Raw genomic sequence first — 24,208 nt, forward strand, 5'->3', positions numbered from 1 at the left:
AACATTAATTTTGGCATAGTCAGAAAAAAGGAGTATTATATATTTATCGCTACCTGTTATGTGGCTGCAGTTATGATTCATCTTTTATTAGGCGGCATTCACAAAACACCAACACTGCCTGTTTCCTAAAGAAGTATATGCATCTCAACCTACTTCAGCGACTACACTCAGGAAAGATGACACCTTAAAATACTTATTCATGTGCTAGGAAAACATTGTTGCATGAGAAATAGTGCATTTTAAATTTTTGTTTCAAATGGCAACTCCATTTAAAGGTGATTTTTTATAAAAAGTTCAAGAAAAATAGCTGAACTTTACTAAGTAACAGTGTCAGACATTTTGGAAAATGTGTCCATCTATTTAATCTTTGTTGTTATAGTATAATGTGAAACAAATAAGTAATGCATTTTCCCGTATCCCCTCTTCTTGTCTAAAAATGGCTGCTCCATAAACCTGTCTCTCACACCTACTACTCACCAACTTCTCACTTGTAGTGAGACACTTCAGTATACACCGTCTAACGGTCTTGATGCCCAGTGCTATAATAATATATGGATTGTCTACCTACAGGTGTTTTTAGCATCCTTAGTTTAAATCTCACAAGTTACAAAATACTAAAAGATTATTTTAAAAAATCCACTCTGCAAAACCACGAGATATAATTGGGGCTTAGTTTAGCATGATTTAGAAAAGGGCTGGATGTATACATGAACAATGGGTAAAATGTTCACAACTTCCTAAGGGCCCAAACTACTTGAAAATGGGTTTCTGAGGTGTTTTTGAAAATTATACCTGCTCCAGTCACAGTAGTAAGGATTAAAAGAGCAGCAACCACCACAGTTTGGAAAGGAAAAAGTGCTTCTGGAAGTAAGTCAATTTCTAACTAATGGATATTAGTAGAAATCTTTCCCTATGGAGGGGTTATTTCTGAACTGCCTACTCTTGGGTTTCTTTCAGTTTCCTCTGAAGCATCTGGTACTGGTCACTCTTAGAGACAGCATGCTGGACTAGATGGAACAATAGGCAAACTAAATGTACACATAGGCTGGTATGCCTACTAATGACTTCTGTCTGGGCATTCAGCTGCTTTTAGTAATGTTAGGGTCGGGTTTTTTAAACGCAGTTTCTGTTTACCTGTATGTTACACATTAAGGAACCACAAATATTTCTATATCCTTATCTATATTAGTCTAATATAAAATTTATTTTTACAGATTAGGAAGACTTCTAAGTACAGTATGTGCGTACAGTTTTATATGTATATACATATTTGTAAAGGAAGGAAACAGCACAATATTTTTGAAGACATTCTGGATGCAATGGGATGTGGATCAGTCACAATCAAGATAATCAAATATGAACATGTAATTAGTGACTGGTAACTGAACTATACAATACACATTAAGTACTATACAACACTCCAGAGTCCATCATGTCCATATGGCACAAGAATTTCCTGTTATCTCTGGCCAAGATGTAATCACATGTACATACACACCCACAAGCATCGCATAATATCTAATTTTCCTGAAGTATGAAAAGAAACCCCTCATAAATTAGTTTTATCTGTTTACAATATTTTTTTTATCAGCATAACTGTGCAAGTGATAGATTTTGGGGGGTCAAACAAATGTTTTGTTCTACCAAAAACAAAATATTTCATTTTGATTTTGATTTTTTTTTAAAAAAAGGAAATTTCAAAACAAGTAGTCAGTCTGAATAAAAAAATCTAAATGTTTTGTTTTGCAAAGGGGAAAATGAAATTATTGACTTTTTTGACTTTTGTTTGTTTTTAGACATGAACAATTCACCAAAACTAACATAAATTTGCAGAATGTTTCAGGGTTGTATAATCTTCATTTTTCACAGAAAATAGTTTAGACTTAAAATTTCACCCATTTACTCATGAGATGTACAAATTCTAGTTTTTAAGTCTTATAGGGGGCATTTTTCTGTAAACAGAAAGGAGACAGGATTTTCAAGTACAAAAATGCTGAGAAATTAAATCAGGTTTCTCTTTTTTAATGGTAGTTCAGAATTCAGCAAGTTCAACATACTGCTATTATATCTGTAACATAATATTCTAAAAAGAAATATGATTTTGCTTAATTATACAGGTGTAAAAAAAACCTACGAAATATATTACACAAGCAAACAATTTTGTCAATACCTAGACCTAGGATCAGGCTACCATAAATATTGCTATGTTTAATCTCTTATTCCAGGCTTGTGCGGAGGAACAAACAGACTGAAAAGAGATGCTTATATCAAGACAGAGCTGCACATTTACCAAAGACTGAAAAGTAATGTTACCACACTAATCAACGTAAATGTCATATAAGCAGCCATTCCTGTAGATCCTGCTCCAGTTGTGTCTAAAGTGCTGCCACCATCTGTTTGATGGATTTGCTTTACGTCACTGAGGTTTGTCTTGTCTGGCATCCCTGCTGAGACAAATAAGAAAATACAGGATGATGCACGCTTTCCCACTACTGGCAACATGATACAGCTAGGACAAATTTAAATATACAGAGCACACAGACTGTCACAGTTTGGTTTCTAATTCTTTTTGTTACTGCCAAATTCAAAACTCTTCATAATTGCATCTAGAAACACATGTCACTCTATATGGCAGTTTATCCTTGGAAGTAATTCACAGCCCTACCAATACTGGACAGAGCAGTTATTGTAGAATTATACCTAAGCAAATATTCACAGACTGAAGTGAATAGTTTGTGAGTCCCAAGAGTACCCAGAAATCAACTACTCATATCTTAAATTTGAAAGAAGATGGAGATAATTTTACTAGAACTTTCAGGTGTGTGAATCCAAAATTTAGATGAAACGAAGGTGTAACTAATGGAGGATTTTAGGGCCTCCATTTTGGCATAGAGAAAGGTGGACTTCACAACATAAAGTCACGTTCTAAGACAAACTGTAAACAAGGAAGACTCTTATTCAGCTCCTGATTGAATGTTTCTGAACTTTAGGAACATATAAAAGACATTTTTTTCCACCCTGCCAGAATAGGAAACAAGGATATTACAGTCATCCATTACACCTCCAGTACCTGGTTCAATAATCATAAGTAGAAGAGTCTGGAGACACATTCAGCCATAACAGCATTGTCATTTGCTTTCCATTTTGTGTGCATACTTCAGGACTAACTGTCTTATCCTATGTAATAACCTGTGGCTTGCCACTATCAATCAAAATTAACAAGTCTAAATTCAATGTTATCACATGCAACACATATTGACATTGTAATTACACTGAGACCGAAAAAGACTTCATATAAAGCAAAGTCAATATTTATGTAATTATGTCAATACATATATAATTCAGAAGGTAAGCTCTATTGCACTGGAACAGAGGCATTGTAAGGAAGCTTAGCTCTACTGATCTGATGTATTGATTCTACAATCTGAGTTCCTGCATTATTATTCATTGTTTAGGATTTCTTTCACCCTTCTGCGTCATTAGCAAAGATGAATAAACTCATGATTCCATTACATTTTTAGGGGCTATGATGGAGTATGAATATTTTAGTCATGGTTTTATTCTCCTTCTTAAGCTACAGTTTAACCAGAAGCTGGAGCAGCTCTCTGCTACCTCCTTATTTTCCAGGCTAATTACTTTTTATTTTAGTGCTAAAAATACTCCTTTTCTCCTACATGTAGCTTGAAAAGTGCCCTTTGTGATCTTACTGTACATACTAAAATCTCCTTCCTGTAGCTTTGAAAAAATGTGTTAAAGGAAGGGTAGGTGAAAGCCAATCATGTTGTCTATAAAACCTGCTAGAATGTGTTTGTCTTCTTTGCTGTTGCACTCAGACAGGAGAATGGACTGCTATTTTGTGTGGATTTATCAATCTATTGTGATTGCCTGGAATTTGTGAAAACTAGCTCCATGAGTACAGTGCAACTTGGAAAACAAGGAGAGACAGTAACAATAGGGAGCACGGGGTGAGGGGAAGTAAGTCCTCCTGATCATGGTCAGTGTATAGTCTCCCTGGGAAAAGATCAGTAACTAAGTACTTCACTGAATCAGGGTTTAATGGATCACCAAACAGAGTTAATCAAGGCATTTTTCCTTAGGGGTGTGGGAAATAGAATGGAAAGCAGATAGTCTGGGTCACTTGTCCAGCTCTTCAGCAAAGATTTTCTTCATTTGAAAGCTTCACTTCTACAGACTGTGCTACTTCATAGTGAATTCATTGGGTCAAATTTGGCTTTCAGCTACACTTGTGCAACTCCATTAAAGTCAACAAGGTTGCATGGCTATAACAGAGATACATTTGACCCAGTGGATATATAAGAGAGTCTACCGCAGGGGTGTCAAATTTCTAGCCTCTAAGACAAATCCAGCCCACGTGATGCATTTGTCTAGCACACATGAGATATTTATATAGTGCACAATCTCAGTTTAACACTAAGGTAACAATATAGCACTGTCAGGGGACAAGTGCACCCCCATTCTCTCTTTAGGTGCCTGGAAATGTTGTTATAGCCCTCTGGCTAAGTCCACTTGACCATCATTAACCTCAGGGTGGTATTGCCTAGTGATCACAGTTAATCAGACTGCCCTGTCTGATGGCCAAGTCAATTGGGCTGCCCTCCGTTGCAGGGCCATGTGGCCTGATGGCCAGAATCAATATAGTTGTCTCCTCTCACAAGGCTGTGTAGCCTAATTCCTCCTCTACAACCGGTTTCCCATTACAAGCCACATGCATCTGCTCGGAATTGGAATACCACCGAATCCTCTTTTGCATCTCCCTTGGTTAGGTATTGAACATTCTCAGTGTTTGCCCTCGTCTTTCTTTTAACAGATCTGTGCATCAGTTCTCAATCCACTACAAAGGGGTGAGCTCTTGTTTTTCTATTAATCAGGATACATTGTTTAGTTTCCTCCTACTGACAGTAGGGGTATCTGAATATTGGCCAGGGACAAGTGAGTTCTGTTAACATCCAACACATTTTTGTGATGCCCGGGGGTGAAATCCACTCCCAACAGTGCTAGAAATATTGGTGACCACAGCAAATGTTGATTTACTATGAAGACACCTCAAGTTCAGCGGGAGCTAGATTTTTCCTGCTGTCTGCAGTAGGTGATGATTCTACTCCAATTCAACTCCTGTAATACACATTTTATTCCCTCTCAGGACTGGATGTTTAAAGTAAATCAGATTTACTTCAGATCCTTAGTCCAATAGCATTGTGGTTTTCTAGCCACCGATATCTCCAGACACATATTAATGGGTATCTGGAGAGCTCTATACGGGGGCCATTCTAATAGTTGCTGATGGTAACCTACTACATCAGCAATTTCTAGTTTCCCTTGATGGACCTTTCCTCTGCTTAGGCAATGCCGTCTCTATTGGCTTGTGCTTCTGCATCGCCTGCCAAATATCATCTGGCCTGAGGGCCACTCAGGAAAGTCTCTTTGGTCCCATGGGACACCTGTGAAAAACTGCACTTGGGCCTCCTCCAATTTTTTAGCCACTTCACTAGCAATCATTTCTTCAAGTGTTGTGTATATGGTATAAAGGAGTCATCATGAGGCTGGGAATTAATATCTGATATCTTTAAGGAAACACCAATTTCTTCTTCCACATTTTGAACTCTGCTTATAATCTGGTCCATAGATTTATCCAGGAAGTTATGCTTATGGTCTTACCAAATTCACAGTCCACTTGGTAAATTTCACAGTCATGGGATTTAAAAAATAATATATTTCATGATTTCAGCTATTTATATCTGAAATTTCACAGTGCTGTAATTGTAGGGGTCCTGACCCAAATAGCAGTTGTGGAGGGGTCACAGGGTTATGGGAGAGGGTAGTTGTGGTACTGCTACCTTTATTTCTGCACTGCTGCTGGCGACAGCACTGCCTTCAGAGCTGGGCAGCTGGAGAGTGGTGGCTGCTGGCAGGGATCCTGTGCAGAAATAAGGATGACATGGTATGGTATGTGCTGCTGCCTGCAGAGCTAGGTCCTGGGTCCTCAGTCAGCAGCCACCACTCTCCGGCCACCTAGCTCTGACGGCAGTAGTGCAAAAGTAAGGTTGGCATGGTATGGTATTGCCACCCTTATTTCTGCACTGCTGGTGAGGGGGACACTTCCTTCAGAGTTGGGCGCCCAGCCAATAGCCGCTGCTCTCCACCTGTCCAGCTCTGAAGGCAGTGCAGAAGTAAGGGTGGCAATACCATGACTCCCCCTAAAATAACCTTGTGACCTTCCTGGAACTCCCTTTTGGGTCAGGACCCCCAATTTGAGAAACACTGGTCTCACCTCATGAAATCTATATAGTATAGGGTAATATCACACAAAAGACCAGATTTCACAGAACGAGACCAGATTTCATGGTTTGTGAAGTTTTTTTTCTGGCCATGAATTTGGCAGGGCCCTAGTTATGATCCTTCACCAGCAGGTTATGAAGTTCTCCTGCTAAACCATTTCTAAGCTGACTTTTTACACAAGAGTCTCTCAGAACTTTCCACTGGACATAGGCCCCTCTCTTCATTGTCAGGTCCAGATTCAGCACAGCAGGGTCTGCTTCCCCAGAGCCATCTACCGTTGAAGGTGGTACAGGGAAAAACCCTATTGAACTGTCTCCTCAATGCAAACAAATAACTATTCAAGGGTGTCCCTCCCCCTTCGCCCTGGCTTGCCATTCCTTCTGGTATTTCAAAAGGGCCAATCCCCCATCAGAGCAGTCATGCAAGTATCTATAAGAAGCATAATCTGCATTGGGAAACTTCTCATATAAGGTTTGGGCAACCCCATCCAATTATCAGATCACACATTCACAGACAGCAAGTCGTCAAAGTCTGTCAAGTGTTCATAGATTCCAGTCTCATTTGCATAGCTGGTGCATTTGTTCTCAGGCAAAGGTGCTTTTGCCATCTTTTAGCCACTGCCACCTATTGTAATACTCACTTATAAAATCACTAATTTATTCAACCAACTCCAGTACAAACAGGCACAGCTGAACTTCCTGATAACCCCTGCAGGTCAGATCAACATAACCACATACAATACAACACTATCTTAACACTCAGATGGGGACACAGCACCATCAACTGGTGGAGGTGCTGTCTACACTAATCATTATGCTATGAGCAACGTCTGGTTTAATGTCAATATCACGCAAAAGCCAGTGTTTTAATGGAAAGCCAGATAAAGCTCAGCAATGTAACTGAAATATTGGCTTTGTTCCAGTTTAAAGCCAAACCTGTGAGGCAGTAATAGAAGGCGAACCCCTGGGATCCAAAAGTAAATACAATGTCTGCACAAACCCCGACAAAGCAAACCTTCCAAGCGTCACACATGTCTGCACTCACCACCATCTGTGAAAGCCAGCTAGTGGCAGAAGCGGAAAAATATTTTTCTAATTTGTTTTAGTAATAATTAACTAACTAAAACATGTCACAAAGCACTGTGGTACATACTACAGCCAAGTGTGTGTGTGTCAATACAGTAGAGTAGCTTTAAAAGTTTCTATCATCTCCAGCCTCTTTTCAAAGGTTTTGTCTGTGTGTGTATTTAGGGCTTGTGAAAGCTGACAGGACTGACAGCTCTGAAGGCTGAACTGTTCTATTTATCCACAGAACAGGTGCAGCAGCAGGGTAACAACAATCAGTAACATGCCTTAACCTTGACCTGGAAGGGCCAACCCTAGTGACACTTTACGTGGTCATTGAATCCTGAGCCTCTCTGCTGAGATTGCCAACAGCATTGCAGTCAGCACCAATGGCTTTTCTGCTATTACTTGCCTCCAGGAAACTGGACTGAGACCACCAAATTCATTTTAAATAGACCTCTCAACAATAACAACTTTGTTCACCATTGGCCTGGGAAAGTTTGGAGCCGAGCAAGCTTCATCCCCACTTTCATAGTAATATCTGCACTCCTACTTCAGATCACTTCACACACCCCGCACTCCACTGTCTGCTGTATGCTGAATCACACACACTGAAAGTCAGGAGATTCTTCAAGTTACAATGAAGTTGTCAGATGTTTTTCCATGCATTTTTTGGGAGAATCCAGTTAGCTTTGAGGAGGAGGAAAAGGAACTCTCCTGGTGTGCAGTGCCCTCCCTGCCATTTGCTAGAACAGCAGTTCTCAAACTGTGGGTCAGGACTCCAATGTGGGTCATGACCCCATTTGAATGGGGTCGCCAGAGCTGGTGCTCTACTTGCTGGGTCCCAGAGCCAAATGTGAAGCCCACGCCCCACTGCACTAGACTGAAGCCCAAGAACTTCAGCCCATGGTGGTGGGGCTCAGGGTTACAGGCCCCCCCTCCTGGGGCTGAAGCTCTTGGGCTGAAGCTTTGACCCCCCCCCATCTGAAGCAGTGGGCCTTGGGGTTCAGCTTTGCCCTCCCCTCTGCCCAGGACAATGAGGCTCAGGCTTTGGCTTTGATCCCCCTGCTAGAGTGGGGTGATTCGGGAGGGCCCACGGTTCGGTGTTATATAGTAATTTTTGTTGTCAGAAGGGGGTTGTGGCGCAATGAAGTTTGAAAACCCCTGTACTAGAACATCCAAATTATGCCTCAGACAGCACACATGTTTTATGTGAGTCTCAGATATTATTGTTAAAAATAATTATATCAATGTTTACTGTATTTGTTAAATTCTAGCCGTGTGCATGGTACTTCCCAAGTCATAAATAAAGACAGTTCTTGCCCATAAAAAGTGCCTTTTTTAAGGAGGAATTTTTAAATAAGAGGGGCTGCATGCCTTAGAAATGGAAAATCTTATAGGATGTGGCTCTTGCAAGATGCCACTCTTATATAGGGTCCTAGCTGAAACTCATTTCAGTCATTTAATACATATACATATAAACTAGAGAGCATACTTTTGTTTTGTACACCTTGTGGAGTGTGAAGAAAAGTGCCAGCTATTGTAGAAATGTGCCAGGATTTGGAAGGACAGTCATGTTGAAACTTCTAATGAGACGGGGAGAATTCAAGAGGTTTGGGTAGGGAATTTATGATTGTGCTGCAGGAACATTATTTTAGATGAAGCTATGACTGTGGTACTTGGGACTGAAGAGTTGTCTGGAAAAAGGAGGATGAATAGTATGAGGAAATAGAGAATCAACTCATACAAGGCTTCTGAAAGTGTGCAGGTGAATGGAGAATGATGAGAATGTGGGGAGTAGAATATAGACATAAGGATGCAGCTCTTAATGGATCAGGAGAATTTAGAAGCAAGGCAAACAGGAGAGGGATAGGATAGAGGTTCTGAGGAGTACAGAGGGGTGATGCCTGTCATAACAGAGGGCTCAGGAAAATATAGATGGTGATACTGCTAAGAGTTTCTCAACTATATCCAGGGAACATAGAAGTGGTTAATACCAGCTATATTTTTCCCAAGGAGCATGTCTAACTTCAAGAGGTCTGAGTCATTTTTTCCCCCTAAAAAACAAGTCTAACTTTAGGAAATATGATTCTTATGGTTTTATAATATTATTATATTTATCAGTAAATGAGTTCTGAGTAATAACTTTACACAGTAAGAAAAACTGGAGAAAATTAAGATAATTAATCAATTAGGGTCATACCATGTCCCCCCTTGGTGCTCTTAAGCATAAATCAAGTATCAGAGGGGTAGCCGCATTAATCTGGATCTGTAAAAGCAGCAAAGAGTCCTGTGGCATCTTATAGACTAACAGATGCTCCAATATGTCTGTTAATCTATAAGGTGCCACAAGACTCTTTGCTACTTTTAGGCATAAATGAGTTGGGAGTACCACAAAACACCAAACAATGGCCAAAATTTTACCAGACAGTGAAGATTAGAGATAATGGAGCTCTTCCTTCAACCCCAACCCCATGGAGTCCTTCCATGTCAAGATCATGTGACTGAGCCTCAGTGGGTAATGAAGACTCAGCTGGCAGGATGGTGCATGGCTGCGCCTGTGTAACTTACTTGACAAACCACTAATTCCTATAGGCCCTTGTCAGGATTCCTCCCCCACTCTGAACTTTAGGGTACAGATGTGGGGACCCACATGAAAAGACCCCCTAAGCTTATTTACCAGCTCAGGTTAACAGTAAGCTGCCACCACCAAGTGTGTTCCAAATCTTGGGGAAGACCCACTTGGAACTCTACCTTCCCCCAAATATTTCCCAAGTCCCTAACCCCCACTTTCCTGGGCATATTTGAGACTAATTCCTCCCCACCCCGCAAGTCCTTACACCCCTTTTCCTGGGTAGGCTTGAGAGTATACCCTCACCAATTATTCCTGGTGAACACAGATCCAAAACCCTTGGTTCTTAAAAGAAGAATTTTATTAAAAGAAAAGGTAAAGTTCATCTTTGTAAAATCAGGATGGAAATAACTTTACAGGGTAATCAGATTCAAAAAGCCCAGGGGAACCCCCTCTAGCCTTAGGTTCAAAGTTACAGCAAACAGAGGTAAACCCTCTAGCAAAAGGAACATTTACGAGTTGAGAAAACAAAGATAAAACTAACACGCCTTGCCTGGCTGTTACTTACAAGTTTGAAATATGAGAGACTTGTGCAGAAAGATTTGGAGAACATGGATTGATGTCTGGTCCCTCTTAGTGCCAAGAGCAAACACCACCAAAAACAAAGAGCACAAAAAAAAGCCTTCCTCCCCCCCCATCAAGATTTGAAAGTATCTTGTCCCCTCATTGGTCCTTTTGGTCAGGTGTCAGCCAGGTTACCTGAGCTTCTTAACCCTTTACAGGTCAAAGGATTTTGGTGCCTCTGGCCAAGAGGGATTTTATAGCATTGTATACCGGAGGGTTGTTACCCTTCCCTTTATAGTTATGACAGCCCTGCTCCACACTTTTAAGTGTTAGGGAGTAGCACTAGTAGGGAAATATAGGTAACATGACTCTTGAGAAATAGGAGCAGATACAGCCAAGTGTATCTCTGCTGTACTCCCTTTCAGGGGGATGACAGCAGGTATTTTGCCCTGCATATCTGAATTCTGGGAAGCAATGTGCTTCCTTGAGACACAGTACAATCTGTAGAGTCAAATGAAGCAGAGCAACAGTGCATGAGCCCCTATGTGGATCAGCATCTATCTCCAAGGCACAACTGGGCCTTTACTAAAAGGTACTGTAACATGGAGATAACTTAGGTGCCATTGTTTACTGTATTTAAACCAAGTTATACAACACATTTCTTTGTGATTTTGTGATAACTGGCTTTCGAAGAAGTGAGGGCTGAATAGTGACATAACAGATGTCTTTGCTGAGAATCGAGAAATTAACCTAGTATACAATGTGACCTTGGTTTACTTTGTTTAGCTTTCAGTTAATGAAGGATAAATTAAGCAGATAATCTTTAGAGCCTAAAGAATTGTGAAAAACATTTTCACAAGAACCTTTGGAGACTTTTAGGTCTTAATAGTGAAGAAAAATCAATTATCCAGCATTGCCCATGGGTTTCCTCATCTGAGTTATAAATCAGTTTAGTCAACTTAATTTCCTACTACTTTCAACTCATTGTTTCTTCACGGAAGCTGTTTTAGCTAAGATGATACATGATGAAAGAAAGTTCAGTGAAAAAGAAAAAAGATATTAGAGAAAAATATTTATTATGAATTATTTCGTAGGCATGAGACTTTTTCATCATGGGACCTATTGTCTCTATAAGCATATATAATTGCCATCTCTGTCATTAGAAACTGATACTAAAATTCTTTACTGAAAAATGTTTTTAATCCATGTTCCCTGGTGTCATTCTTTGAATGTTAAAATCTAAAATCTCATCTTGAGGTATGCTGGAGAAACAAACAGCTTGCAAAAAAAATATATAAGGGAAGATAGATTCATGGTCTTGTCTGCTGTGGCAGCACCTATCTATTCCAGTATCCTGACTCTCATAGTGACTGGTACCAGATACTTCAGAGGAAGCTGAAAGAAAACCCATAGTGGAGAATTTGGAATACCCAGCCCAGTGGAAGTTTTCTCTCAAACTTTGTCATTCAGACATTAGTTTATGACCCCATGCTTGAGGATACATATTTCCTATCTTTAAAAAATATAGAATTGTCAATGTTTTCATTATGCTCATAAATGCCTAATAATATCACTCAAGCCTCTGTTCAACAAGAAAACAAACAAACAAAAAAAGTTTTAAATAAGAACCAATATCAAATTGGAACTCAACTGATTTCTTCCCAGTCTCATGAACTCATTTTTTCACTACGTAGGCCGAGTAGTCTTAGAAAATACCTATTTAAAAAAACCAAAAGAAAGTTCATAACATTGACAATGATCTCATATTTTACAAAATAATGTTTCAGCAACTTCTCTACATCTTTTATATGTGCTATTTGGTGCCAGAAATGCTGAGCTTGACTGTAATTCTTTTACCCTAGAGAGTATTATGCAAATATTAATGCATATGAAAATATTAATTTAAAGGACTGAAGATGACAGCTCCTACAGCTTGAGCTAAAACTCTGTATCTGGAGGCTATAACAACTCATGAGCTCTGTGTATTGGGCACAGAGGGTGACCTGTAACACACACACACAAATACACACCCTGGGTTACCCAAACAGTCCCCATTACAGACTTAAGTGAGACCATAGTCAGTTCACATATAGGCAGCAGTACCATTCAATATAGTTTATAACCAGTAGGCCAGGCAATTAAAAATCAAAGTCAAGTTCCTACTGCCAACATTTACCACCTCATATTTATGCCTTGTTTACAAATGCCAGAGTAAAAAGATGATTTTGCAGTACATCTTGAAGATCATTAGATATGGGCTATTGCAGATCCAGGTAAGGGAGCGAATTCAAAAGAATACCCCACTGGAGAGGTCTCCCAAAAAGCACCACCAAAGAATCAACAATGGCCTCCCACCCAAAGAGGGGTAGGTCCGCAAAAATACACAGTTCAGCTACTTTTTATGGGACTAAAATAAAAGAAAAAGAGGGATGGGAGTGAGAAGGGAATACCACCTGGACTCAGTGGAAGCCCACTGCTCCAAGAAAGTCAAAGATGTCAATTGACACTGCCTAGTGGAACTCTGCATGGATATATAAGGCAAAAGAAAATGGTCCCACAGTCAATAAGAGCCAAACCCATGGCTAAGCTTAGTTTCCAGACTGACATAAGTCAATAATATTGGAGTCAACTGAATACAGGGAGAATTGCCTCACCAAAAACCTAATTCAAACAAAGGAGTGTTGCATTTTGTTGTGAGGTCTGTGGCCATTCAGAGGTGGTCATCAGCAAGTTTCACAGCTGTGGAAAAACTATTCACGAATCTCATGACATTTGATTTTAACAATTGAACTGTGGCTGACAGATCAATTATTCTAGTGTAACACAGCTACTGTGGGCTGCCACAGAGAAGAGGTACTTCAGGTAACCTGCGCCAATCCTGTGGAGGTCCTTGAATAGTGGGCCCAAAACAGAGAATTTGATTCTGTATTCCCACATGGAGGCAATGCAGAGAATGGAGCACTGAAATAATGTTGGTGACCTATGTCACTGAATATGTGCGCTGCTCCATTCAGGCCCAAAAAGAGATTGTCGAGGGCTGGCAGCTTCATTCCTAGATATAATGAATTTCAGGAATCAAGCTTAGAGATCACAAATTAATGGATCATGGCTGCTGGATCAGAGTCCAATAGGATGGGACACACTCTTCTAGCCAGTAGTAGAAAAGGGCTAGAACAGGGCCTCACCCTCCCTGAATGAACTAACCTCGTTATCTCTAGCTTGCTTGCTAGCATATATATACCTGCCCCTGGAAATTTCCACTACCTGCGTCTGACGAAGTGGGTATTCACCCACGAAAGCTCACGCTCCAAAACATCTGTTAGTCTATAAGGTGCCACAGGACTCTCTGCTGCTTTTAGCAGAAAAAGGGCATTTTTAGCAGTTGTAGGTTTCCTCAACAGACTTGCACTGTAGGGAAAACATTAGACTACAGATGCAGTGATCATTTTTTTCAAAGAGCTTCCTTGTCCCTTCCAACATACCCTCCTTATCTTTTCTGGGATTTCTGGTGCTCCTGAGTTGTTAAATTCTATTGGCCAAATTGAGTCATAGAATTTAGAAATAGATTTTTTCCTCACAGAGCATTCTCCAGTGCTTTATACAGTCTTGTCTTAAGAAACAGAGCTTTCACCAATTTCCCTTGGGGAAACTATTCCACAGCCATTATAATGTAGCACTCCTTAGTGTGAAGATCCTTAGTGTGATAAGGGTAAGATCTATTTAGGGACAATTTTGTTTGCTGAACTGTTGTCAGTTTTTGTTCTCTGCCTCTGCAGTAATATAAATGGTTGGCCATGGAGAATACCATTCTGCAGTAAAATTGCTGCTGAATAAACTTTCTGAGAACATAGTTTGTACTTTTCAGAAGGAAATAACTTAGTCCTATTTAAAATCCTCTTTTTTTAGTTTATACATGTTAAGGATGATTCTAATAAGTTACAAACAGACAAGAACAGATACAAGCACATAAGGAATCAGAAGTTGCAACTAAACATGCCTACAGACAAAGTAATAACATTACTGTTAATGTTAGAATCCAATTAAGCAGACTTTCTAATAACATTAGCTAGGAGAATTCTCCATGGCCAACCATATATTAGGAAATGAAGCCAAACTATCATGCTTAATTGCACATAATTTCTCAAAGCTGCAGAAATAGAAAGGAGAAATAGAGTGTAACCAATGGTCTTAAGATAAGTCTGGCAAGTTTTATAAACAGTGAGAACAGCAGACATTAAAACTTAGTCCCAAGATTTAAAAGTTTTTATTTCCAAGTTCAGAGTAGCTTTTGTTTCATATTATAAATTAATAAACGAATGTATTTCCATTTAGAAAACAAAGCTTTTATGAGGTAATGTAGCACAATGTCACAAATCATATCTTCACTCTTCTAGGAATGAAAAATAGGTAGCTATGCATACACTACAAGCTATATATTTATTCAGATGTACAAGATTTTACTTTGTGCTGAATCTTTGCTTTCTAAAGTACATTAAAAAAGTACATTTTAGCCATTTTAAGCAAACAAGGGCTATCGCTACATTACTGGTCAAGGGTGTGATTCCTCCGCTGGTATACACATATTCACGCTGATTGAGCTAATGAAAGTATGAAAAGACATGGTTGTACAGACAGTGGCAGTGGAGGCATGACTGAGCCATATTAAGTACCTCCCCACTAGTTTCAGGCAGGTTTGTACTTAGAATGAAAATTTGTACACAGTCAGGGAAATCACACCCTTGGCCAGTAATGTAGACATAGCCCTTGTTTGCTTAAGATGGCTAAAATGTACTTTTTATATATAATTTAGAAAGCAAAGATTCAGCACAGAGTAAAATATTGTACATTTGAATCCTTGGGTTTTATTTTGCATGCATAGATACAAATCCAACTATCATGCAACTGCTGATAGCTACCACTCAGTTTTGAGCTAAGGCACTGTCATAAGTAGATAGGTAAGGGTTAATTTTCTTTTGCCTGTAAAGGGTGAACAAAGGGGGAACCAAGCACCTGACCAGAGGACCAATCAGAGAACTGGATTTTTTTTTTTAAAGTCTGGGAGGGAAAGGAACTCGGGGTCTTTTTTTTTTCCTCGGCTGTGAGTAAACAAGCTTTTCTTCTAACTTCATCTCTTTCAATATTATTATCAAGTGTGAGTACAAAGGAAACAAAATAATAGGCTGTGATGTGCTTTGATTGTATTTACATGGCTGTTGATTGCTGGACTGGTTTAATTGGGCTATCTTTTAATCAGGCTGTTTATTCCTATTTTCTTATAAGCCATATCCCTGTATTGAGTTTCTTAATGCAGAGTGTAGTATATGTAAGTTTCTTTCTTTTTTTTTATAAAGTTTTCTTTTTAAAACTTGTGGGAGTTTTCTTTCTATTGAGGCAAAGCGGAGAGAAATTTCTGTGCCCGGAGCTCTGTTACATCTGTGACAGGCTAGGGGGGGAGGGAAAGCCCATGCTCTGTGGGTTACTTTCCTATTGTCCAGGCGGGAAAAAAGTTACGGGGAAAGAAAGAGAGAGAGAGTCAGCTCCTGTTCCCTGGTGCTTAAGGCTTATCTCCTTGGAGAGACGGAGACAAGTTTCTTGGTATTGTGATGTAAAGAGATTGCATCAATTCCCTCAGGTTGCTCAGAGCGGAACAACAGAGAGAGAGAGAGAAGGGAGGGGAGATCATTCCTTTGCCGGTAGACTCATACTTCTGAGTCTTGGGGGTCCTCCCAGGGAAAGTTGGGGAACTCAGGCTGATAGTAGCCTCAATACTATCTGGTGGCAGCGAAATAAGATCCAAGCTGGGTATAAGCTTGGGGAGGTTTACAGTAAGCACCCAGATTTTGTATGCTAAGATCCAGATCTGGGACAGACGTTTACCACAGGCACCTTGAGATCTACTGGTGAAAAGCTCTCTATAAGAGCTAGGTAGAAGAAGTAAAACTACTACTTTGTCCTCTAACCCAGTATCACTGCAATCCATGTCCATGACAAAAATAATTTCAAAGCTTTGGTACCCCAGAATTAATGCTGTCAGTGGCACCTATTTTACGTGGTGAAATGCAGCTTTACAATCCTATTCGCTACTGATGAACTTTTGTCCTTTTGCCATTAACCTGTGCAAAGACCTTGCAATCAGTGCAAAACCCAGAATAAAACTATGGTAATAGGAACAACATCCTATAAATCAGCGACTTTTCTGATGATTGTGGAAGTAGGCAAATTCTTCGTTGTTAGAATTTTCCTGTGATCAGGAATATTATATGTCCTACTAATGAAATGCCCTGTTTAAATTACTGGGCTCTTAAACAATTCACATTTGTTTTGACTCAGTTTTAAACTGGATGCTTTCAGTTTATCAAAAGCCTATTGTAAGAGGTTTACATCCTAATCAACAGGGCCGGTTCCAGGCCACAGCGTGCCAAGCATGTGCTTGGGGCGGCACACCGTGGTGGGCGCTCTTCCGGTCGCCAAGAGGGTGGCAGGCGGCTCTGGTGGACCTCCCACAGGCATGCCTGTGGAGGGTCCGCTGGTCCCGCGGCTCCGGTGAAGCATCCACAGGCACGCCTGCAGGAGGTCCACCAGAGCCGCAGGACCACTGGATCCCCCGCAGGGAAACCTGCGGGAGGTCCACCGGAGCCGCAGGACCGGCAAGCTGCAAAGCGCCCCTCGCGGCGTGCCACTGTGCTTGGGGCGGCGAAATTGCTAGAGCCGGGCCTGCTATTCAATAATTTTGGTATATACCAGAATATAATCTAGAACTGACAGATGAACCTGAACAAAACTCCAAGAATAGAAAACACAAACTTTGGGGAAGTTTGGATCTGGGTAGAACCTCGTGGCTTCAGTTCATTATTGAAGTTAAAATGTTTTGTAAAGTTTTTTCAACATTTTCAAAGGTAACTTCAACATTACACAATTCAAATGGAATTATGTTGAACTTTCACACATCTGGACCTGTTGTCAATACAACATTTTGATGTGTTCATTTTGATTTGCCTACATGCACTCTTTACATCAAAGGTAGCAAACCATAGTTTCCCAGAAAAGACTTCTCATTAGTCATTTTTGTGGGCCAGAGGCTAAAGCTCCTACAAAGTGACATTTGAAATTTGTTATACTATAATCCATGTAAAATCTAGCATGCCTATCTTTTATCATGCAATTTATTTTGTATCAGTTTCTTTCACATAAATGTCTAGTCCTCAATTTTCATTTGAGAGATTGGTGACTTTAATGGAATGTTTCAAAGTTCAATTTCATTTGTACCAGACCCAAACACTCTTTCTACCTGTAACAAATGTGGAGGTGCTCAGCAATGAATAGTCATCTGTGTGCCAAAATGTGTTTTATGAATCAGATTCGTGTGTTGGAATGTCGAGGAAGATGCCAGTTCCAGCACATACCCCTGCAGACACAAGAATTTTGATTGCAAGTCATTAAGACTGAATGGGTCTAGCTGTCAAAAACATGAAACAATCATCACAGGGACATTCTCTTTGATGGGGTGGCTGGCTGAGACTTTGTCTATACTACAGAGTTTTGTCAACAAAAGTTATGTGACATACAGCCACCGCTTAAATTAAACTGCTGTTGCATGTCCACACTATGCTCCTTGTGTCTGCAGTGCACATCCACACTAGCAGCTCTTGCATCGACACAGAAAGCAGTGCACTGTGGGAAGCTATCCCACTGTGCAACTGGCCACAGTGTGCTTTGGGGAGGGTTTGGAATGCCTCTTGAGGGAGGTACAGCATCACATGATGCAGGTTTGTCAATACCATAATTCAATGGCCATCCTATTAGATTGTCAGCTGCTTTTCAACTGAAGTGTATAGGGGCGGGGAGAGGGGAGAGTGTATGACAGGGAGTACGTGTGTGTGTTTGGGTGACAGAGTGTGTGTTGGGGAAATGTGAGTGTTGCAGGAGAGTGGGTTTGTTGGCATGCTGTCTCTTTAATTCAGACAGCAGCAGGAGACGGGGGGACACCCCCTCACACATCAGCCCTTGCCTCCCTCCTTGGCTTTTCATGGCACAGCAGTCCCTCTCCCACCCCCCGGCTACGCCCCCCATAGCAGCAGCCTGCCCTGATGATGTGTTACTAGGGGGGGGAGAGCAGGATTCCACATTAATGATTTGCTGTTTGCTGCCCAAGTGGAGCAGCCTGCTCAGCTGTCAGAACTTCCTGGAGCTTTGAAAGGGTAGGGGTGCCTTTGTTGCTGTATGCAGGGAATCTGAGTTCAAATCAGTGTGCAGATCGGTCACAGCGGTCATTGTGGGATACTGAGGGAGGCCAGTTATGGCGACATAACAAATAGCAGCATCTGCACAAGGGGATGGCAACCTCTGGCACGCAGCTCGGAGGGTAAGCACCCTGATGGGACGGGCCAGTTTATTTATCTGACTCATCCACAGGTTCTGCCTATCATGGCTCCCACTGGCCGCGGTTCACTGCTCCAGGCCAGTGGGGGCAGCAGGACACCCCATGGGCTGAGGGATTTGCTGGCCGCCTCTTCCTGCCACCCCCATTGGCTTGGAGTGGCGAACTGTGGCCAATGGGAGCTGCAATCGGCTGAACCTGCGGATGTGGCAGGTAAATACACTGGCCCAGCCCACCAGGGTGCTTACCCTGGCAAGCCGCGTGCCAGAGGTTGCCGATCCCTGATTTACACTGATGCTTTGTCACTTTCACTTTGCCACAAAAAGCTCTATACCTCTTATTGAGGTGGTTTTCTTTTGTCAGCAAAATGGGAGTTTTGCTGCCAAAAGTAGCATAGTGGTGTGTAGACTGTCACTGTTTTGTTGGCAAAAGCTGCCTTTTTATGACGAAACTATATAGGGCTGACTGGTAAAAAACAATCTGAGGTAAAAGAAAGACTTTACACCTAGGCCCTGTAACAAAAGCCACTGAGAAATATGGTAATTGAGTCCGAGGATACAAAGGAAGGGTGGGGATTTTGAGATAATAGAGTTTTTCTTGAGACAGAACAGACTGTGGTGTACACTTACTGGAAAGAAAATAGAGACCAGGCTGGGTCCAGAAAGCTCCTTGGTCTTCATAAAACAATGTAGGTTGTCCCTGTTCTGTTCCTGTAACTAGCTTGTGATAAAGTGTATTTAACCTGTAGAACATGCATGTTTTGAAGTCAATTTCTCTAATGCTTTGTTCCATTTGCCAGTAAACCTACTTTGTTTTAAGAAGGTGGTTGGATACTATACAGCAGTCATCACAGGCTTCCAGAAGGAAGGAACACAGGTGTCTGGCAACCTGCACAGTAATAGCTGGTCAGCACAGACAGGTAGACATTGTACCCAGATCCTGGTCTAAGAGTGGGTGAATTGTGAAATTATACCCAAGAGAGGTAAGGGAATAAGGCCTAACCCTTGAGGGGGTACACTTGGAGATACCAGAAAGAGAGCAGAGGTGAAAGCAACTCTAACCATGACACCACCATATATTTAATGTTGTAAACTCTGACATAGTCTAGAGGATTCCAGAGTGAACATTAATACTGTAGCAATATTCTTGACTACACAATTGAGATCTTTGTCTCCTATCCTTTATATTAAATGTTGAATGAATTCATTATCATTTAACTCATTCTGCACCAGTTCCCAATGAAATGGATCAAGGATGACTATGTGCCATAATGGCAGACTTTAACTTCCCAGAAAGAGGGCTAGTCTTCTTCAGGGAAGATCAACGCTGCTGCAATCAATGCAGCAGGGGTCAATTTAGAGGGTCTAGTGAAGACCTGCTAAATTGATTGCAGAGTGCTCTCCAGTCGACCCCAGTACTCCACCTCTCCGAGAAGAGTAAGGGAAATTGACTGGAGAGCATCTCCCTTCAACACAATGCGGTGAAGACACCAGGGTAAGTCGACCTAAGCTACGTCAACTCCAGCTACATTCTTCACATAGCTGGAGTAGCGTAACAGGTTGACTTACCCTGGTAGTTAAGACAAACCCATGGATTGCAAAATAAATGCCACTCATACTGGTAGGGCCCACTTACTCCTGGAAATGACAGAAAAGAACTTTCTTCATGAAATTGACACCAAACCAACAAGAGGTGATGCAATTTTAAGTTTGGTTTTGGTAAGTAGTTGGAACATTATAAAAGAGTTGGTTGTAGGAAATAACCTTGGATTGATTGATAATGAGTTGATTCAGTTTAAATGGAAGGATAATCAAAACCAGATCACTAAGGATTATTTTTGATTTCACAAGGGCAGACTGGGAAATTAAGTGAATGAGTTAAAGAAGTCAGCTGGACTGAAGCATTCAAAGACTTAAATGCAGAGGAAGCTTGGAATTTCTTCAAATCAACTATACAAAAGCTATCTGAAATTTGCAATCCAAACAAGGGGAAAACTCTTTTAGGGAAAGGTTCCAGACCCAGCTGGATGAATAATCACTTTAAAAAGGTTATTAGGAGTAAGCAGTGAACCTACAGGGAATGGAAAAAGAGGTTGATCAGGAATGAAAGGTACAGAAGTGGCTATAAAATGTAGGAATAAAGTGAGAACAGCTAAAAATAAAGCTGAATTAGCTCGTCAAAGAAATTAAAACAAATAATGTGAGGTTTTTTAGTTATATAAATAAAAAGAGACTGAGGAAGGGTGAGATTGGATCACTATGTAGTGTGGATTGGAAGGAGATTAAAGATAATCTAGCTATGTTCCAAAAACTAAATGAATATTTTGCCTAGATTTTCAATAGGATGATAATATGCAACATGTGCACAAAGTCAGTACAACTGATAGAAATGAGTGTCTAGAAATGGAAATTACCACATTGGAGGGGGAAGAAAAAAACTCAAAGCCTTAACTTGTGCAAATCCAGTGGGGTCCAGATAATTTCCATCCCTAAATACTGAAAGAACTGGCCCAAGAGATTGCTAGTCCAATAACAAGGATTTTTAATACATCTATGTATTAGTGTGTAGGACCATATAACTGAAGAATAGCTAACATCCTTTATTTAAGAAAGAGAAAAAAACGTGATCCGGACAATTACAGACCTGGTAGTCTGACCTCAGTAGTATGTAAGGTTTTAGAACAAATTGTGAGCAAAATAATATTTAAATTCAGAGAGTTAAATGGTAAAGGAATTGTAATGCAATATGAGTTTACCAAAGGTAGATCATTCTAGAATAACCTGATTTCCTTCATTGAGAAAATAATTGATTTTTTGGGTACAGGAAGTATAGTAGATATAATACTCTTGGACTTCAGGAAACCATTTGATATTGTACTACATGGAAAATTATTTTTTAAATTAGGGATGATAAGGATCAGTACAAGAATTGTAAGGTGGATAAGGAATTGGCAAAAGAGCAGAAGGCAACAGGTTGTGCTGAAAGTGACTTATCAGACCGGAGAGAGGTGACTGGTGGAGTTCCACAAGGAATGGTCTTGGAACCAATCTTAGTCAATACTTTTATTTGTGACAGTGCAAAGATTAGGAGAGCGCTAATGAAATTTGATGATACGAAGTTGAGAGGTATCATCATTACAAAGGAGGATCAGATAATCTGGATGACTTTGAAGATGGAAATGGAATGAAATTCAATAGTACAAAGTGCAAGGTAATGTATTTAGGGTCAAATAATATGCATTTTTTCGTCAAGATGGGGGCTTCACCAGCTGGAAGCAACAGAGCATGAGAGGCACCTGGGTGGGTGGATCAATCACAGGATGATTATGAGCCACCAGTGTGATGTGGCTGTGGAAAATACAAATGTGTTCCTAGGATGTATTAGATGAGGCATTTCCAGTAGAGATAGAGATTAATTAGATAGAGATAGATTAATGCCACTGTATAAGGCAATGGTAAGACCTCATCTGGAACACTGTGTACTATTCTGGTCACCCATGTTCAAGAAAAAGTAATTGAAACTGGAACAGGAGCAGAAATGAGCTTCTGGGATGATATGGGGAATGGAGAGCCTCTCTTCCTCAAGGAGACTGGAAGAGCTCAGCTTTATTAGACTAGCAAAAAGAAGGCTGAGAAGTGATATGTCTGATCTCTGTACATACATTAGGGAATGTGATGGGGTGTCCACCCTACAGAAGCTCTGGATGGGTTTATGTGGGCCAGAAGCTGCAAATTAACTTTATGTGCTGCAACTGAAGGGAAGCCAGGGATTGATAAGCACTAATTGCAGATGAAGTCCAGGTGAAGTAGGAGCTGGGATAGGAGTATAAAACTAGTAAGAGAGGGCAGGAAGGGCTGCTGGGATGAGGTCTGCAGTCACTCCCTAGAGGGAAAGGAAGTTGGCCAGGAAAAATGTAGGAAATCCAGAAGACGAGAAAGGCCCCAGGTCCTGAACTGGACTAGGGAGTTTGGCAAGAGGCCGAGAGAGGTGAAGCAGCCACGCGGAGCAGAGGGATCCCTAGTGATAAACCCAGAGATAGGCAAGGAGATAAACAGGTGGGATAGGAAGGAGCCAAAGGAAACAGCAACAGAGTCAGAGACAGAACAAACTCAGGTTGATAGTCATAAGATCTCTGGGCTGGAATTTGGAAAAGTGGGTGGGCCAAGGTTCCCTTACCAGTCACTACAAAATTGACACTGGACCTAGATCTGGAATTGAAGAAACATAGATTAGAAACAAATCAGTGACAGCTACCATAATCAAACCCTTCCCATTTTACAAGATGTTAATTTTACACAAAATATGCAATGCCAAGTCTCAATAAGGACCCCACATTCTTTCTAAAATGTAGAGTTTTCCCTTTTGGTACCACAATAAGTTCTGCATTGGGATACTGTCTGTTCTCCATAGCTTTCATTTTTCAGTAATGCATATTTTGTCACAAAGAGAAAAGTGCCTCATAGTTTCTTCCTTTGTGAGGTGGCTGAGCAATCTTCTGGTGGTATTCCCCGCAGAGCAACATTTGGGTGCAGTGCAATTTTGAATGTCTTTGTTTAACATTAAAGCTACTGCCTACATAACCTCTGATCAATAATGCCAATACTCTACCTCTCCATGTTATATTGTGTAATGTTGCTATCCTCATTATGACATCTCAAAGAGTTGCAGATACACCTCTACCTCGATATAACGCTGTCCTCAGGAGCCAAAAAATCTTACCGCATTATAGGTGAAGCCGCGTTATATCGAACTTGCTTTGATCTGCCGGAATGCACAGCCCTGCCCGGCCGGAGCGCTGCTTTATCGTGTTATATCCAAATTCATGTTACATTGGGGTAGAAGTGTATGAGTAACATGCTTCTGTTGCAGTATTATAGAAAGTGAAATCACTAAAGAAGTGTAAAACTCAATATTTTGCTGTGAGTTTTATATTTTGTATTACTTCTGGCACTAAGGCTTCCACTCCACAGCCACTCCCAACTATATTTGTCAAGTTCAGCTTTGTGAGTGACACCATATGCCCTTTTGTTCTGAGCTTGTTCATTCTAAGGACTGATAGAAAGTCATCCTGATAAATTAAGTCAACATTAATCCTATCATGGACATATACACATATATAAGATAACTGAGAAGCACCCCACATCCTTGAAAAAAAACTTTATCACAAGGAAACCTCATTAGCATTGCTAGGAAGTGTGAAGGTCAATCTCATGGAAGTGTCCAGTCACTATTGGAGTTTGTCCCATTAATTGCAGGTTACGTTCCTGAAGTTCCTCAGTAGATTCAAGGTCTGAATAATTTAAGACCACACCAGAACCTTATCTCGTTAGCCAC

The 24,208-nt window shown here is 40.7% G+C and overlaps 1 protein-coding gene across 2 annotated transcripts in view; it reads right to left on the reverse strand.

Moving 5' to 3' along the window:
• Positions 1-1,224: 1,224 nt before the first annotated feature.
• GPC5 (glypican 5) overlaps positions 1,225-24,208 on the reverse strand; it is a 1,062,966-nt gene continuing 1,039,982 nt past the window's right edge. Inside the window, exon 8 of one of the 2 annotated variants that reach the window (XM_075061528.1) lies at positions 1,225-2,444. In XM_075061528.1, the coding sequence (XP_074917629.1) occupies positions 2,287-2,444 (158 nt within the window). In that variant the 3' untranslated portion in view covers positions 1,225-2,286. Of the gene's footprint in view, positions 2,448-24,208 lie in introns of both variants that reach the window. The other variant, XM_075061527.1, reaches the window with a different exon arrangement.

Source organism: Chelonoidis abingdonii, chromosome 1, assembly GCF_003597395.2.
Source record: "Chelonoidis abingdonii isolate Lonesome George chromosome 1, CheloAbing_2.0, whole genome shotgun sequence".
NCBI classification, from domain to species: domain Eukaryota; kingdom Metazoa; phylum Chordata; order Testudines; family Testudinidae; genus Chelonoidis; species Chelonoidis abingdonii.